This window comes from Dermacentor andersoni, chromosome 1 (assembly GCF_023375885.2).
Source record: "Dermacentor andersoni chromosome 1, qqDerAnde1_hic_scaffold, whole genome shotgun sequence".
NCBI classification, from domain to species: Eukaryota; Metazoa; Arthropoda; class Arachnida; order Ixodida; family Ixodidae; genus Dermacentor; species Dermacentor andersoni.
The window spans coordinates 355127204-355144594 of record NC_092814.1 but is presented as its reverse complement, the minus strand read 5'-3'; the positions used below and the strand labels follow the sequence as shown (position 1 = coordinate 355144594).

Genomic DNA, 17391 nt, shown 5'->3' with positions numbered 1-17391 from the left:
CCCGCGTCTCCTTCGCCGATCGCTCAACAATCGTGCTATTCACAGTCATCGCCCACTGTCCCCACGACATCATCCTCGGCTTAGACTTCCTTTCCGCACATTCTGCTCTCATCGATTGTTCCGCCAGTACTCTCCGCCTTGACCTGCCTGTTCTGGATCCTGCTGAACCACACCCCAGTCGCCTCAGTTCCGCCGACTTCGTTCGCTTGCCACCTTCGGCACTGACCTACGTTGACCTAGTGTCATCCCCACCAGTCCCCGACGGTCACTACATCGCGGCTCCTATGCAAGACGTCCTCCTTACACATGGGATCACAGTACCCCATACAGTTTTATCTATTACGGCGAATTGCGTCTGCCTGCCAGTGGTCAACTTTGGCTTGACGACACAAGTGCTGCCACGTGGGATGTCTTTGGCCCAGCTTTGTTCATTCGGGGATCACTCAGTAGCATCCATTGCAGTAGACGACACTTCATCCGATACTCCTCTACCATCGCAGTCGGCAAATTGTACCATCGCTGACTTACGGAAAATGATTGCCCCCGACTTGCCCTCCGAGCACGCTCGTGAACTCTACCGCGTTCTGTTTTCCTACCACGATATTTTTGACTTTAACGATCGTCCTTTAGCCCAAACTACAGCTGTCAAACATCGCATTAATACCGGCGATGCCCCTCCTATTCATCGCCGCCCGTATCGAGTGTCACCAGCTGAGCGTCAAGTTATTCACGCAGAAGTTCGCAAAATGCTTGCCAAGAACATTATTGAACCATCATATAGTCCATGGGCGTCACCTGTAGTACTGGTCAAAAAGAAGGATGGCTCATGGCGCTTTTGCGTGGATTATCGGCACCTTAACAGGGTTACCAAAAAGGACGTGTATCCCCTACCTCGGATTGATGACGCCCTTGACTGCCTCCACGGTGCTCGCTATTTCTCTTCTATTGACCTTCGCTCCGGCTACTGGCAGATTGCCGTGGACGATCTCGACCGCGAGAAGACTGCTTTTGTCACACCCGACGGTCTTTATCAATTCAAAGTGATGCCGTTCGGTCTATGTAACGCCCCTGCCACTTTTGAACGCATGATGGACTCCCTTCTTCACGGTTTCAAGTGGTCCACGTGCCTGTGCTACTTGGACGACGTTATCGTATTCTCCCCAACGTTCGCTACGCACCTCGAGCGCCTCTCAGCAGTCCTGGACGTTTTTCGGCGAGCCGGTCTGCAACTCAACGCATCGAAGTGCCAATTCGGCCGTCGCCAGATTACCGTCCTTGGACATCTCGTTGACGCGAACGGAGTGCAACCGGACCCAGGCAAGATCCATGCTGTTACGCACTTCCCTGTTCCGAAGTGTGTCAAGGATGTGCGCAGCTTCATCGGCCTTTGTTCGTACTTCCGCCGTTTCGTGAGAAATTTCGCCGCCATAGCACGACCACTAACCGACCTTTTGAAAAAAGACGCTCCTTTCCAGTGGGGCGATAACGAGGCCTCTGCATTCTCTCATCTAATCGACATTCTCACAACGCCTCCCGTTTTGGCCCATTTCGATCCTTCTGCGCCTACCGAAGTCCGTACTGATGCCAGCGGTCACGGAATTGGAGCAGTACTGGCACAACGCCAGCGTGGCCACGACCGTGTTATCGCTTACGCCAGCAGGCTCCTCTCACCCGCGGAGCGCAACTATTCCATCACTGAGCGTGAGTGTCTGGCCCTAGTTTGGGCGGTTGCGAAATTCCGCCCATACTTATATGGCCGATCCTTTTCCGTTGTCACAGACCATCACGCGCTTTGCTGGTTATGCTCACTGAAAGATCCTACAGGAAGACTTGGTCGCTGGGCCTTACGCCTCCAAGAATATTCGTATACTGTCACCTATAAATCTGGCCGACTACACAAGGACGCTGACTGCCTGTCTCGCTACCCGGTCGACGAGCCTGACGACGCCGACAGTAGTAGCGCCAACGGCATTTTCTCTGTCTCTGCCTTCGGTAACATCGCCGATGAGCAGTACCGAGACCTATCGCTGCGAGCACTTATCGAGCGTCTGCGCTCTACACCTACCGACGCATCCGTTCGCCGATATGTCCTCCAGGGTGGCATTCTGTATCGAAGGAACTTCCTCCCTGACGGCTCTGACCTTCTTCTTGTTGTGCCAAAACAGCTACGACAGACTGTGCTCTTTGAGATGCATGACGCACCCACTTCAGGACATCTTGGGGTAACCCGCACGTACGACCGCGTCCGCCGCCGCTTCTATTGGCCTGGTCTCGCTCGCTCCGTTCGACGCTATGTTGCTGCCTGTGATCCCTGCCAGCGTCGGAAGACACCTCAGGTGCTACCTGCCGGTCATCTCCAGCCGATCACCGTCCCTGTGGAACCGTTCTTTCGTGTTGGATTAGACCTGCTCGGTCCCTTTCCCACGTCATCTTCTGGGAACAAATGGGTAGCCGTCGCGACTGATTACGCCACCCGATACGCTATCACTCGGGCTCTCCCTACCAGCTGCGCCACTGACGTCGCGGACTTTCTCTTGCGTGACATTATCTTGCTTCATGGCGCCCCGCGACAGCTGCTTACGGACCGTGGTCGAAACTTCCTCTCGAAAGTTATCGCTGACATTGTGCGTTCCTGCTCCATTCAACACAAACTGACTACTTCATACCATCCTCAAACCAATGGCCTGACAGAGCGGTTAAACCGTACTCTTACCGATATGCTGGCCAAGTACGTTTCCAAGGACCACCACGACTGGGACATTGCCCTTCTTTACGTAACATTTGCGTACAATTCTTCCCGGCACGACACCGCCGGATTTTCTCCCTTTTATCTACTGTACGGTCGCGAACCTACCTTGCCCCTAGACACGGCACTTCCTCCTGCTGCGGTCTCAACAAGCGAGTATGCGCGCGACGCCATCGCCCTCGCTGACCATGCACGCCAGCTTGCCCGTGCTCGACTGACGGCCTCACAGACCACTCAGCAGTGTCAGTACAACGCCCGCCATCGTGACGTACAGTTTTCACCTGGTGCGCTCGTGCTCCTGTGGTCGCCCTCTCGTCACGTCGGACTTTCAGAGAAGCTCCTTTCGCGATACACAGGGCCCTACCGCGTGCTGCGCCAGGTGACGCCTGTGACTTACGAAATTGCTCCTGTGGCCTCAACCTCGTCCCCTCCTGTGGCATCTAGTGATGTCGTACACGTCAGTAGGCTCAAGGCCTACTACACTGCTTCCGAGTCCGATCTTTAGTCGCTCCGGGACGGCGCTTTTGCAGCCGGGGGTAGTGCTACGGCACAATATGCGCGATCACGAAAGGCCAGCAGTGTGAAGACGACGACGACGATTAGAAGCTAGCGCGGGCTGTTGCCTCTTGGCCAAGCGCAGCGTATTTTCCTTGTAAATATATTTGTACATAGCTTTTCGTCTGCGTCTTCCTACGTAACAATATCAACTGATAGCAAGCTCATCGGTATGAGGCCCGAACTTTGTCAAAAGTGAGATTCCTTCTGAGCAACTTTAAAGTCAACCTCAGCTGTCCCGACATACTCTCAGCCCGCGCACATCGTCGCAGTGTTGCGCTTCATTGCTTTAAAAAGAGTTTATTTTGATTTGGATTAGGGACACCTGCATCTCTGCGTAAGCCAACAGTTTGCTTTTTGAGCTCAAGCTCCCTAAAAAAAAAAACGCGGTACACGGCACCTAACGGCAAGAAACTTGATAGCGAACGTCGAAATAGCTTGGCCCAGCGCTGCCGCGGTGGTGGCTGCGGCTGCCAGCGGATCTGCGTGCGAGAGCGCCGGTTCGAGGCGGCGAGATAACCAAAATGACAGCGGTGGTGGCTTTGATTAATGCTGTTTCGGACCTGCGGTCACGGCAAAACGTCCGGAAAATCGGACGGCGAAGGGTTCTTGCGTCCAAAATATTAGTTCTTACACATAGACGCGTAGTGCACCGCCTATATATGCGCCACTGATAGCCACCTAGCGGACGCTTCCAACAGTACGCTCGGGAGCAGTAGCAGACGAGAACCATTTGCAGGATGGATGGCTTAAGTTTGCGACTGCGATTTCTCCTTTGTTCCGCTGCCAGACTGCTTATTCTACGGGGACAGCTGTAGGGAAGGCACTGGCCGCTGTGGGAGCGGGTATGATCGAACACGATGTTACCGATGTTTTGGGCAACCCGGTCCACATATGTGCAAGGCGCGTCCCGCAGACAAACACCATGAAACCTATTTACATGAAGAGGAGCTCATGTTATCTAGCCGCTACGTTTTGTTGAGTAATGCGATGTCTCGATCGTCTTTTTTTAATTATACCCTTGCGGTAATACTGTTTCTGTTTATCAATTATACAGGCACGCGTTGTTAGTGCAGAGTAATATCTCAAACAAATCCGCATGGCCCCAACAACATGTCTGCACATGTTGTTGGGACCTTTCTGCCGATGAATACATGTGACATCGCCGAATAAGTGCTGTCAAAGTCGCCTCAAGAATAGTAATTGCGAATTTATTGATGTAACCGCGTACACTAGTCAACGAAGCCGCCAAACGCGCGGGTTAATAACAGCGCGAGTTAGCGCTGTACCGCCGACGCAATTCTGCTGCATACGCCGATTAACTGCCGTTGCCGCTGCAGTTTTCGCAATATTAAATTCCCTAAGGGAGCTGCTTGAAAACGTACAAAGCTAGTCTGACGAATTTTTCAGTAGTTCTTTTCCTCGAATGTTACTTGAGAGAGATGCCACCTGATATATTTAAAGGCAGAGCAGCGCCAGCCAAAGTAGATGGGTGCTGGCGGCAAGGCCGGGTTTAGTCCTCTGCGGCGTAAGCATAATAAGAAAGAATTCAGTTTAGTACAAAATTCACATGCTAGAAGGGACAACGTTGAGAAACAAACCAATCACTCGGCGTGGTAAATCTGCTCAGACAGCATCAAGGTGTGATGACTTCCCAAACGTGACGCGAACTTTTCAGCGAACATGAAACAGAAATACCACGTGCAGCAACTATTAGCAATTCTCGCCCTGAGCTACCTATTTTCTTAACGCATTTCCCAAGGAACCACAATAAGTAAGATGCGCTCGATCGGGCGACAAGAATAAAGCTGTTAAGGAAGCACTTGCCTTGTATCATTCCGATAAGACACAGCGTGATTTAGATCCTTTAATGAACGAGGCGGGGTGAAAACCTGGCACCTAAAAAAAATCAACAGTAACACATGAAGCAACTAGCAACAGTTCAACATGCACGAAGCCACGCATAAAATAGATGCAAAAACATGAAGTTCGTCACAGCTGGTGCGAGGACTTACCAGGCCGCATACAACCAACAATTTCAGTTCTTGCAAGCATCAGAAGCTCTAACATACAACACGATGCACTCGTGCAGTCGAGGTGCCTATGGATAGCGCAACGCGGTGAATAAGCGCAAACTGTAGAAACGGGAAACGGCATTCAGAACTTCAGCGAAATACCTCTAAACCGCATGCTACACTGCAGGCGGACTTCGTCGCTTACCCGTCTACATATGATCGAGTGGAAAAATACCCGACACGACAAAAGAAAGCTTTGATGAGAACAAGAAACTTGCCGCCGAACGGCTGCGAGATCTATTGCTACCGTTGCTCCCGCTGATGAGGCTTAGCGGGGAATGATTAGAACCGTATCGGCGGCACGTTTTTGCCGGTATTTCGGCACCCCACCGTGCAACAATTCTTCTTCGACATTCCCTTGAGCTTTGGCTACCCGACACGTGCCAAGGGTGTTGCTCATTTTGCCTTGGAAACGTGAATGAGACAGACAAGCGCGATCAACGACGCAGCAAACTACGGCGCGCGGGTGGCTCGTTTCCCGAGTGCACTGCGCAAGGCCGCCGCCAGTGGCGCGTCCATCGGCGCGCACTACGCGTATAGGGTACGTGGTGGTGCCGCGAAGCCGTCCGAATCATCGGGCATGTCCCCGAAAATCGGGCGCCCGGAAAATCGGTCTTGACTGTACACTGGCGACATCTCCAGCCGACGACACGGCGCCAAAGACGATTCGTTACGATTCCTCTCGGTTATACTGAGCCAGCATTAGCGCGACTTTTGTTCCCTTTCAATAAAATTACAGCTAATTTTCCCTGATAGAAGCACAAATTCCCTTAGTTTTCCCCGAATATTTGCAGACTATTCGAAATCCTTGAGATTTCTCGGTTTTACCGTTTGGTAGACACCCTGCGCTTTCTTTCTGAACAGTGAGCGAGGCAAGCGGTGGAAATGTTTCGTCTACAGCTGCTGCTAAACGAGCTGCTCGAGCAGAGGCTCAGCGCCGCCGCCGAGAACACCTTGTCCTGCAGAATCACATTCTTTGCCATAATATATTCGCGAATTTCACAGCTGCGCTGTAAATTCGCATTAGCGAGTATCGTGATCGCCGGAGAAATTTTTTGTGGAAGCGTTTCATATAGGAAAATCACGTGACAGGTGGCAGTTACGCCGCAGCTGCGTTTAGAATGGCGCATGCAACATTAGTTATTAGCAGCACCGCTCCATCCATGAAGCAGAATAAAAATTCTGTACACCAATTCTTACAGGTGAAGTTCACACCCTCGACACGTTCACTAAAATCTGCCGTCTGCCAGGTGATCCAGAGTGGAAAGCGGCAGAATGTCGTATATGCACGGTGGTTTACAACCGGCCTATGCTTTTCGAATGAGCCGGTGTTGGAGACGTTACGAGAGCGACTCATCATGGATGCGTCGCCTTCTAGCACCTTATACAGACGAAACGTTTACCTCGCACTCGTCATTCACGTCATGTCGCCAACGACTTCGCGTGCATCCGTCTCTGAGCTGTCTTGTTCACTACGCCGTCCATGGGAATCTGGTAACAAGGATCGTTTAGAAACGAAAAGGGGAAAAAAGAAAAAGAAACGAGAGCGTACACAGTCAACACGGACGCGCCTCAGCCAGAGCGGCTGCCATGAATCGAACGAGAGAAACAGGCAAGAAATGAATAAAAAAAAAAAGCGAAATAGAGAGAAAGTATGAAAGGCGGAATCAAATGGGAGTTTGGGGAAGTCCGAGAAGACGGTCGGAACGAGAGCGAAGTGAGGGCAAGAGGGAAGGAATAAGGAAAGCGCGGGGCAGCTGGAACCAGGGAAAGACGAAGGCCCGGCCATCAATACTTGGGCCGGCGCTCACCGAATGCCGCCGCGAGCTGGGAAAGACCGCCAAAAACGGGAAGAAGGGCAGCGGCGGCGTGGCACTCGCGAGGAAGGCCGCCGCTGGGCGGCGCGCGTCGCGCCTTCCCCTTAAGCCCGCACCATAAAGTTCCATTAGGAACTGATGGGGACAACTGGACCTATGGGGAAATAGAGCTAACAGATTGACGATTGCCCGCGCCGCTTCTTCTAGCCAGCCGCCGGGCAATAACCATCGCTGTCCGTTTATGGGAGGCAGCGGCCCTTTGCTTGGTTGCTTTGCTCGCTTTGGCGTCTCGCAGCGCCACGCTAGTTTCGAAAAGAGGGCGCGGGTAGAAAGGAGAGGGAGGGGACGTTGCAGGGCGTCGATGCTTCCAGGCTAACACAACAATGGCCGCCGCGGGTCTTGGCCTGCCGCGGCAAAAGCGGAAGAAGGACCACGATCAGTATATTTAGTGGGCCGAGAAACCGAGACGAAAGTGCGCTAGCTGTGATGCTCGCTCGCAGCGGCGTGGTCCTGCAACTGTATATAGAGCGCCATACACGAGGTGTTGTGTCGGAGCTTTGTTTTCCTCTTTCGCGCGCTCTGTTTTGTTTTCTCTTTTTTTTCTGACTTGTCTTGCACTTCGTACGGTCTCGAGACGTTTCCAAAAGATTGGGTTCTCATTTTTCCCTATACTCCATGACGCTTAGTGACGACATAGTGACGAGACCAGACAGAGGAATCAGACGCTATAAGTGAAAAAGAGCAATGCGACAACGCTGTACGCTGTCAAAATGGCATAACGACGAAAGTTAACAGCGACAAAATGTCGCAGCAGAACAGCGCAATGACAAAAGAGGCCAACTGCAGAAGAGCGCTCCTAGAACGCAGCATCGCGACAAAACGCAGCACTGCGATTATATACTGCACGGGATCCAAGTCGCCAGATCGTTTGTTGGTCGCATTACCACGGAGAAAGATATGGGGCGGGGGGAACAAAACAGCTTGTAGAATTAAATTGAGAAGGCTCAGGTGGACAAAATTAATTCAGATTATAGTCCACTATTGCGTGCCTCAAATGTGAAAGCGTGGAAGGCATGTGGCTTAAATAAACGCCTATCAGTTCTCAATCTTTCCGCGGACTGCTAGGGAAGGGAATCAACTCCCAGATTACGTTGGTAAGGCGATTCAGCCGAGAATACTTCGCGTCCATTATTTATTCTAAGTTTCTGGTAGAACAATTCATAGTTGCTGGTCGGTAACAGTGCAGTTTTCGTTTGCTTGTTTTGTCTTGTATATTTTTATAGATAAAGAACGCCTTGTGACGGCCGTAGTAAAAAAAAAATTTACCTTTTGTAATAAAACCGAGATACGTCAGTCTGACAAGGTAGCCATCCTTATTTATTGTCCACTAAATCGACAACTTCGTGTCGTAGAATACCATTCCTACACCTTTAACACTTCTCAGGGCCGTCTTCTTGGCAGTGCCATACTTTAGATCGTGCATATACTGCAGAAAATTCTAACTGTATACGGAACATCAGGCTCTGACCTAACTCCTCAGTAAGACATATCTCCTCAGTCGCGCTGGATAAACGAACTGCAGCAGTATGATGTTGAGGTTATCCACCGGGCAGGCAGCGGCTTGACGGATGCAGATGCGTTATCTAGACTGGCGGTCGAAGTTTAGGAAGAAGTGACCATAAACAAGGATGGCTACCTTATTATACTGACGTATCTGCTCTCCCAACCTTTCTTCTTCTTTTCCCTTATACACCTTCCTCCTACTTTCCATTGAAAAACAGCGTATAGAATGTGTTAAACTTTTGTGTTTCCTATCCTTGTGTGTGGTCTTGTAAAGGCCTCACACTAGATTAAAAATGAATTGAGGAAAAAGACTGAAAAAAAAAAAACTGCAATTTTGCATCTGTCTTCGTCAATGCTTCCAATCGTCTCGCGTTACTCGCACCAGTAGCAAGCCTGCAGCTTGTAGCTTCCTGTGATTCTAACTTCACGAGAAGCAACCAGTAGTATCGTTCTGTGCCCTGTAAATTCAGGTGCAGTGTTTCACAGTGGTATCGATAAGTAGCACTGCATTGCGGTCGCATATATAGACCAGGCCATTGCGAACAGGTTAAAGCCAAGTTTTTTTCGATTCGTCCGTACGCCCAAACGCATAGCTTGAACTGATGGATAACATACCACGTAAAAGTCGTTAACTTTGACATACACCAAGAAGCGAAGCCTATAGCAGAAAGTTGAAATAATGTAGGATACAGCAGGTGGCACAGATGGGAGGAACCAGACTCATGCCGGAAAAAAAATATAGCAGCTATAGGTCAAGCTATAAATATGCAACGCTATAGGTCAAGCGTTAATGTATTTGACTATCAAACATTTCCCGTCACATGCAGCCTGCTCGGCGTGTGTCACGTACCACACCTACGAATAAAATCTTGCTAATATACGTGGTCGTGGGGTGTTTCGGGAGTGTCACGCACAATCGGTAATCATTCGGGCCTCTCCCGTCATCATCAAATCGCACACGTCGTAGCGCACCTCGGGACTGCAAAGTGATCGGGCGAGTGCGCGTGTGCAGATTCGATATCGACGTCCACCGTGCTGCCGGACAAGGCTGCCGGCAGCAACGGCGTCGACGGCGGCGGGGGCCACAACGGTGCCGGCGGAGGGGGCGGCGGCGTCTCCTCGGAGGCCGACGACGACCCCAAGAAGAAGAAGCGGCAGCGGCGCCAGCGCACGCACTTCACGTCGCAGCAGCTGCAGGAGCTGGAAGCGACCTTCGCGAGGAACCGCTACCCGGACATGTCCACGCGCGAGGAGATCGCCATGTGGACAAACCTCACCGAGGCCAGGGTCCGGGTGAGTCTCGTTCGCGAACTCGAGCCATTTCACGGGCGAGTATACGTGTTATGCACGCCCGGTTGATTACAGGTCGCGTGGTCCGTAGGCACAGTGCAGGGCCATCGTCGACGCTTTTAGAAGTACGATTGCTATACGAAAGAGTCCGAATGTTCACGCAGCCTATGAGAAATATGCATACGGTGAGGATTCGAAAGCTTTAGACGGCCCTTTTGTTGTTGTTCGCACGATTTGCGATACGGAATATCATGGCTAAATAAACGCGTGCAGGCATTCTTCGTGAGGAAGCTTCGTAGATTGCCTGTCCAACTTATCGTTCATAATAACCCGTTCGCACAAGTCTGTGGGACTATTGTCCTTCGGTATCCCGCCACACCCGTAAGCACATTCTCATATGTGGCCTTGTACCACTTGACACAGCCAAATCAGACCGCACTGTAGTATACATGCTGTAGCCAACGCCCTGTACATATATAGCTCTCAAATTCATGCCCCCCCCTTGATTGAGCCCACAAGAACGCAAAGGGACGGCTTCTCGTGGCTCCGGGAGAATCTGCGAGCGTCGGCGCGGCGTCTGACTCCGCATCGGGCGTATTACAACCACCTCGGGTGCTCATGCTGTGGACAACTTTGCGAGATCCGAGCGCTCGCTACATGAATGGACGACGCTGCGATTGTGCCGCTGTCTATGCGTTTTTCAGGTTTGCTTTCGTATATACCTTCGGGTTACCGTTTAAAAGAATGCGTTGCTCGGCTGGTTGGTTCATACTTGCAGGTTTAAACATGCGCACAATTTTCCCGTGTCTGTCTCTGTTTAGTCCTATAGTGGCAAGTGCGAGCATGTTTATAGCTGCAAGGGTGTCAGCTTGGAGCAAGAGATAACTGAGCCAGTTCATCAAGACCAAAGTCTCGCTCGCAAACAATGCGTGTTCGTTCGTGTTTCACGTGATTGCGCAAAAATATAACACCTTTGGGGCATCACTCGATCGACGGCAGTGGTTCTAATGTGATCTACAGTAGGACAACTGCGTGCCCCGGGCCTTATACGCACAGTGAGACTTTAGTTGACGCATTGCTGTATGCTGAGAGATCCGCTGAACGAATTCATGCTTCACTCAATCAATTCTTTTTTTTTTTTGTCCTTTTAAATGCGGGTTGACGTAACTGCTGCAGGAATATTAACCAGAGCTCCATCGCGCATGCGGGAAAGTTGTAGTACCAGTATTACAACTTCTCGTGAAGCCTAATCATTCGCTTAGCTTTTGCTATGTATATAATAAGAACGAAGATAAGCCCGCCTATACTGTTCTATCGTGCACATCCGCCGGATGCGTTGCCTTCCGATATCGTTGAGGAGGGTATCCACCAATGCTGAGAAGTATTCGAAATCTTAAGAGGTTATTTATTTATTTCCAGGTAACAATTACGTCTTCCACAGGGTCCTCGTGACAGCATAGCGGCCAACCAGCTAAAACATTCAGCGGGCAGTGACAACACGTGTTATCGGTAAAGAGCGAAAAAAAAAAAAAAAAGAAAGGTCGTGCTAATCGCAGGACCGCCAAATTAAAAAAAAAAAAAAACTACGTGGTTCTGGCGCGGGCTGAATGTACCGACCGCACAATCAGACCTCGCCGAACGTCGAAATATGTAACGCGACATAAATGTCAGCGACCTTATACGACGCATGCGCAATGGTGTCAAACGTGCTGTCCCAAATGAAATGAGAGCGTTAAACGAAGGCTTTTGGTTGGTTTCGGTTTTCCTTTACTGAAGGCTACTCTGTCTTCTCCTTTCACATGCGGGCTTGTCTGCTTCCTACCGCTCGTTCTTTTTCTGAACTTTACATGCTGCGTTCGTTATACAACTCGTTTGCACGGCCATAATTTATATCTGTCCGATGCGAATAAGCGCGAATTTTCTAGAAAGGTGGAAGTTCGATGATACAGGAAAGAAACGCCGGTCCAGATTTCTGAAGGCATAAGTAATAGCGAGAGGTCTTCGTACTCCTTTAGAATCCTGTGCCATGACAGTGATGAGCAACGGCCAGAAGACGGCTGTTTGTTTAGGCTCGGGGCTGAAGGGAGCTACTAGTCCCAGCAGCTTATTTCGAGCTGAAGGACGGAGTAGACCAGGGAATAATGATGACGGTATAGACAGCGCACCAATTTGTTCAGAGAGAGAGAGGAAAGTGATCATATTGCATGTGGTGTGAAGAATAAACAGAGTTGATGTCCTTTCTTGCTTTTTTTTTTCATATATGGCGTTTTCTGCAGCGCGTGCTGCATCGTATATGCAATCATTACACAAGGAAACTGAAATGGATCGTGCTTCAATGGCTTTGGGAAAGACTTGATAGAGCGTTGATCTGTGGGAATTGTAACTGCGATTAGAAACCGATGAGAAAGAAAAAGAAATGCACGACTCCTATAACAGAGAGTTTAACCGTGTCCCGTATGCATCTTAGCTCTTACGGGATACCGGACTGCCGGAAGCTTAGAGATCAGCAGCAGCGCTGGCTGGCGGCGCGATCTTGTGACACCGAGTAGCGCAAGTGTTATGCATTGGCAAGGCTTGCTACTGGGTTAGTTGGTAATTTTATTATATATTATGCTTTGTACCATGCATAAGTGCTATTTGCCTTGGCGGACTGCGTTCTACATAGTTACTGGCGTAAATGCGCGGGCAGTCGACATAATGCCCTTGAACGTTGTATTGTTGTTTCTTTTTGTTGTTGCTTTTCTACGAAAGCCACATATAAGCAATACCAAAAAAAGTTTGAGGTATAGTTGTAAATAGATGCGCAGGACTTGACAAACAGCGCTGCTGCTCCCGTAGGCTACGCCTCTGGTTTTCCGGTGCTCTATTAAAAGTAGCACAAATGTATAAGCTATAGAACTATCTGATGGTACAGTTCTGGCCACCGGGCTTCACGCATGCAGGTGAATTTGGTACTGTATGCGTGCTTGCGGATTCCGCATGACGAGTGTCGCGCAAGCACGGCCTGAGTAAATAAAGAGTGCTGAGAGCATACTAAATGTTATCCAAGCTGCTACACTGTGCTCCAGCGCCTCTTTACTTTTCTTCCTTCTTTTTTTTTATGACAGAGGTGACTTGTTTCAGCGAGAAATTCGCTGAATCACTTTTCTTTTTTTCTTTCATGTGCTCTGCTAGATGCGACTCGATGATAATGTGGCATAAACGAATTTATTTATATACATATATATATATATATCCTGTTCAAGGGCCATAACAGCAGCGCACATCAGAAAATGTCCGATGATCGAAATAAAATCTCGTTCGATCACGGCATTGAAATCTATCGGTGCTGGTGAAGTCTCAAGTCTCTCCCATGTATGGTAGGGATCCTGAGTATGTAGCACGTAGCATTTTCGAGATTATCGCCCGCAAATTCAGCAGTCAAACGCATCAGCGGGAGTGTACATTTAATTGCCTCAGTATTCTATAAAGGTTATCACGGATGCTAAGATTTAAAAATGTAACTGACGCAATTTTGATGAATTAAATAGCGTACTGGCGATTGTTGCTACAATTTATCGTGACCACCACTGCCAGGGCTATTAGCCAGCAACAAATTTTCGTTTTTTTTTTCTCGGAAAGTACTTGGAGGGGTCTTCGGAGGGTGTCTCAAACACGCGGCGCTCCTGATGATTGATTTTCAAGGGTTTTTAATTGCCATGGTGGCAACTCAATGCATCATCCCTCGAACATACGCCCTCGGAACGCTACTTGGTATGCGTATGAGGCCGCTACACCTTACGTAACTTACCAACGTCTGTCCATCTCTCGCATATTGCCCTGCAAAATGATTCGCGTTATGGTGATATACTGTCGTTTTAGCAAACGTTAGACGTATTGGTATGAAACAAAATGTAACCGAAGAGGTTCATCCTGAAAACAAGGAAGGCGATAGAAGTGGCCTCCTTGACATTTTATATGCATAATTATGAGGGATTTGAAATTTTGCTAGCGGACATACGCAATAGAGGACATATTGAGGCTACCTGAATGCAGCTACATACGATGGGTCATTGCTTTGTTGCGGGCGGGCTCATACTTGGCGTGCTGCTTCTTACCCGAGGCATCGTATGTAGTCGATCCCCAGCGCGCGACCACGTACACAGTCGCACGCGAAAGGGCGAATATACGGAGGCGAACAGGTGTTCCTACCGCTCGAGTTTCACCACGCCAGCCAAGCGGCCCACCGGGCGTGCGCACGCGCTTGATAGACAGGCGGGTGGCAACGAAATGGGGGAAAAAAAAAAAAGATACTGCCGCAGCAAGATGCGTGCTTTGTCGCGATCGCTGCATCGCTGCGTGTGACGTCGAGATTCGGGAGAACGGCCCTTCTCGTCTGCTATACGGTTGGGGGCGCCGCACGCCGCCGGGCGCAGCGGGCGCACTTCTGCTGCTTCCGTAGGCCGCACCGAAAATTCGCGCCGCCCGAAGCTCGGCGAAGCCGGGCCCGCGGCCCCCAGGCGCCGCGGGAGAGACGCGGGAGGCCGCTGTCATCGACGACGGCGCTGGCGCGGAACGTGCGCGCGTGCAATGCGTCGTCGCCACCTCGGCGCGGCGCCCCGCGGGGCCACACTGCAGGGTCGGATGACGCCGCAGTCACCGCTGACTGATGGCGACTGCCGGCCGTGCACTAGCCGCGGTCTTGCCAATTGGGTGCAGCGGCAGCGACCGATAAGGACGCGCGGCAGCCGTGTTGCGCGTGTGAGGGCACGCGTTCCCGCATCGCGCTCGCCATGCACTCCGGCGAGCGGTTCCGGGAACAAGTCCGAGTCTCTTTTCGAGAGCCGTCGATTCGGCGGAATATGGGGAAGACCCGGTTTGTTTTTTACCTCGAGACGGAAGCCACTGTGAAGCAGGGGCAGCGGGAAGCGATCCGAGACCGCTCCATCACCGGCCGGCCGCTGATGCGCCTGCCGGAGCGCTGCGCGCAACTGCGGCGACCCTCGCTTTATATACGCTAGGTGGCGAGCGAACCGCTCGACGTGTCCGTTCCTCAGGGCGGCGACAGGGTTGAAAGAGCGGGGAGGAGGCGCTACCTATTTTCGTTCTTCGCGCCGCCGGGCAGCATGTCAGGGCGGCGAAATGATATGTGACGTGCCGTTTGCCGAGCGCACGTGGCGCGGGAGGCGACTGCGGGCCGCGTGGCCGCCGCATCGCCCCGGCGCTGGCTGTCGTCGCAGCGTGCGCGTGTCTTCGCGAGGGCGAGCGCCGAGGCCGCTCGTGTCACTGCGGCGATGCAAATGAATTTCACGCACTCCGCGGCCGAGAAAGAATAAACGCGAATGATGGCCGGCAGCACTTGCGGTTTTCTTCAAAGCCTGCCTCCTGCGCGAAGACCTAGCGCCGAATGATGCCGCTTGTAGGGCCGCTCCGTTTGGTGGAGCACTGCACGACCATGCCGGGACGGTAGACGCAATGTGGCTGTGCACGGACCTTATTTAGACGCCTACATGGCAGCTCGCTCGTTCGCAAGATTAAAGGCAGGCTTACAGATGGATTGACGCAAGAGAGCACTATTGTTTCTTTTGTTGCGCGCAATTCGTTGTTACTTATGCACCAAGAAGTGCGCGCAGGCCAACGTTTCGTTTCCGCCACTGGATGCGACTCCTGCTTCAAAGCAATGAACTGGTTTCGGCGTGACGCCGCGTACTAAAGAGCACAAAGACTGAGCTGTAAAGCACCGCCAAGCACAAGCCCAGTGCACACTCCGTTACGTGTAGCGTGGCCCTTAGTGACCTCCAGCAGCCCAATCAGCACATGCCGAGGAAGCAGTGGCCCCGGGCACACTGGCAACGGACTACGATCCCCCAAAGGGGTCAAGACCGTCTCACGTATTTCTGCTGAGCACTGCGAGTCTCAAAAGTTGCACGTTACATCAAGCAAGGTACATGGGCCCACAGAAAAAGTGGTCTTTCATAGACCTTTCTCGCACCTCAGTAAGGAAACCTTTTCCAGCATTCACCATTTCTTTACAAAGAAAAAGCAATGATGTTCCCGATTAGTAACCTCCTCCACTCTTTCTTCATACTTGCTTGAAAACGCAATGTCTGGCGCCCATAATTGGTTCTGATTAAGAGTTGTTTTTTTCTTTGGATTACAAATTTCGCATTCACTAGTGCTGTTAGAAACCTCACCGTGCAGCTTGTGCTTATGTCTATTCTGCGCAAGCCTGAAATAATATACCTCATTTGCTTTCAACATGTTGTACTTACTAAAAAGCATATTTGTGCTTAGTTTCCCATATAACGTCGCCATAATAGTTTTCAATATGCGTGATACTCTTTTTGTTAGTGTATCAGCCTTTCTTAGTTCGTGTGTGTTGTTGTCCCCCACAGTAACCTGGCATAGCCTAACTTGGAGTAGAATAATGAGCAGTGTATATATTTTTTAAACCATGTGGTTATCGACTGTTGTATTCTATGTAAACTGCCGACGACCTTGGAAAGGTGTCTCCTCAGTTTGTCAACATAAACTCTCCAGGACAGGACCGAAGCACCGAGAATTTTTTTGTTTACTTCCTTGAGAAAGTATGGGTATCATCAAATTTAATGCTGATCTAGTGATGAGCTTTCTTGTTTCTTGGTTTAAAAATTGCATATATTATTTTGATAACTTCAGAAGTTTAAGCAACCTCACAAGATATGCGATGACTGGTTCCTCTACGGCTTCCTTAGTTTTTACCCTCTAAATAAGATGTTCGTGCCGTCAGCATATATTAATAGTTGTTGTGATCCTGGTATAGTTGCTATGTCGTTGATATAAACAATAATCTGTGTGAATTGTTGGACGCATGGCTGTGTCTACCCAATTGTTGATTGTGTAGGGATGTCCTCTCGTTAGTATATTATGAGTTTTGTTTTCTATGTATTAAAGGGAAAAAAGATGCTTGTGCCTAATAGGTAGATCATAGGGATCTATAGTGCTGGGGACCCTGTTTCAATTCTACGATCGGACATGTGTTTGTTTTATTCTTTTTTTCTTTCTTTTTTAATTGAAGAGGCCCAAAACGATGTGAAACTGGAACATCCTACGGCAATGTGGATGGTATGAGGCAAAGTATATGCTTCGCATCAGTTCACAGAAATGGTGCTTCTCTGATGCAGCACCACTCTTCACTGCGATAATACATAGACATGATACCAGGAGCTTTCTACAGTAAAAGTAATCGAATGGCGTGTGCTAATAAGGGTACTCTCATGCTTTTCAATAGAGAAACGAAGTCTTTAAATATAATAAAAACTCATGTCGAACTCCGATGAAACCACCAGCTTATCACGGAACGGCAAACCAGTTGAGAAATTCAGGG

General features: G+C 50.2%; 1 protein-coding gene across 1 annotated transcript in view; it reads left to right on the top strand.

Annotated features, from left to right (window-relative positions):
- Positions 1 to 17391, top strand: part of Ptx1 (pituitary homeobox homolog Ptx1) — a 140443-nt gene that overhangs the window by 63436 nt on the left and 59616 nt on the right. Inside the window, exon 4 of the mRNA XM_050166958.2 lies at positions 9769 to 10049. Coding sequence (XP_050022915.1) covers positions 9769 to 10049 — 281 coding nt within the window. The remainder of the gene's footprint in view (positions 1 to 9768; positions 10050 to 17391) is intronic.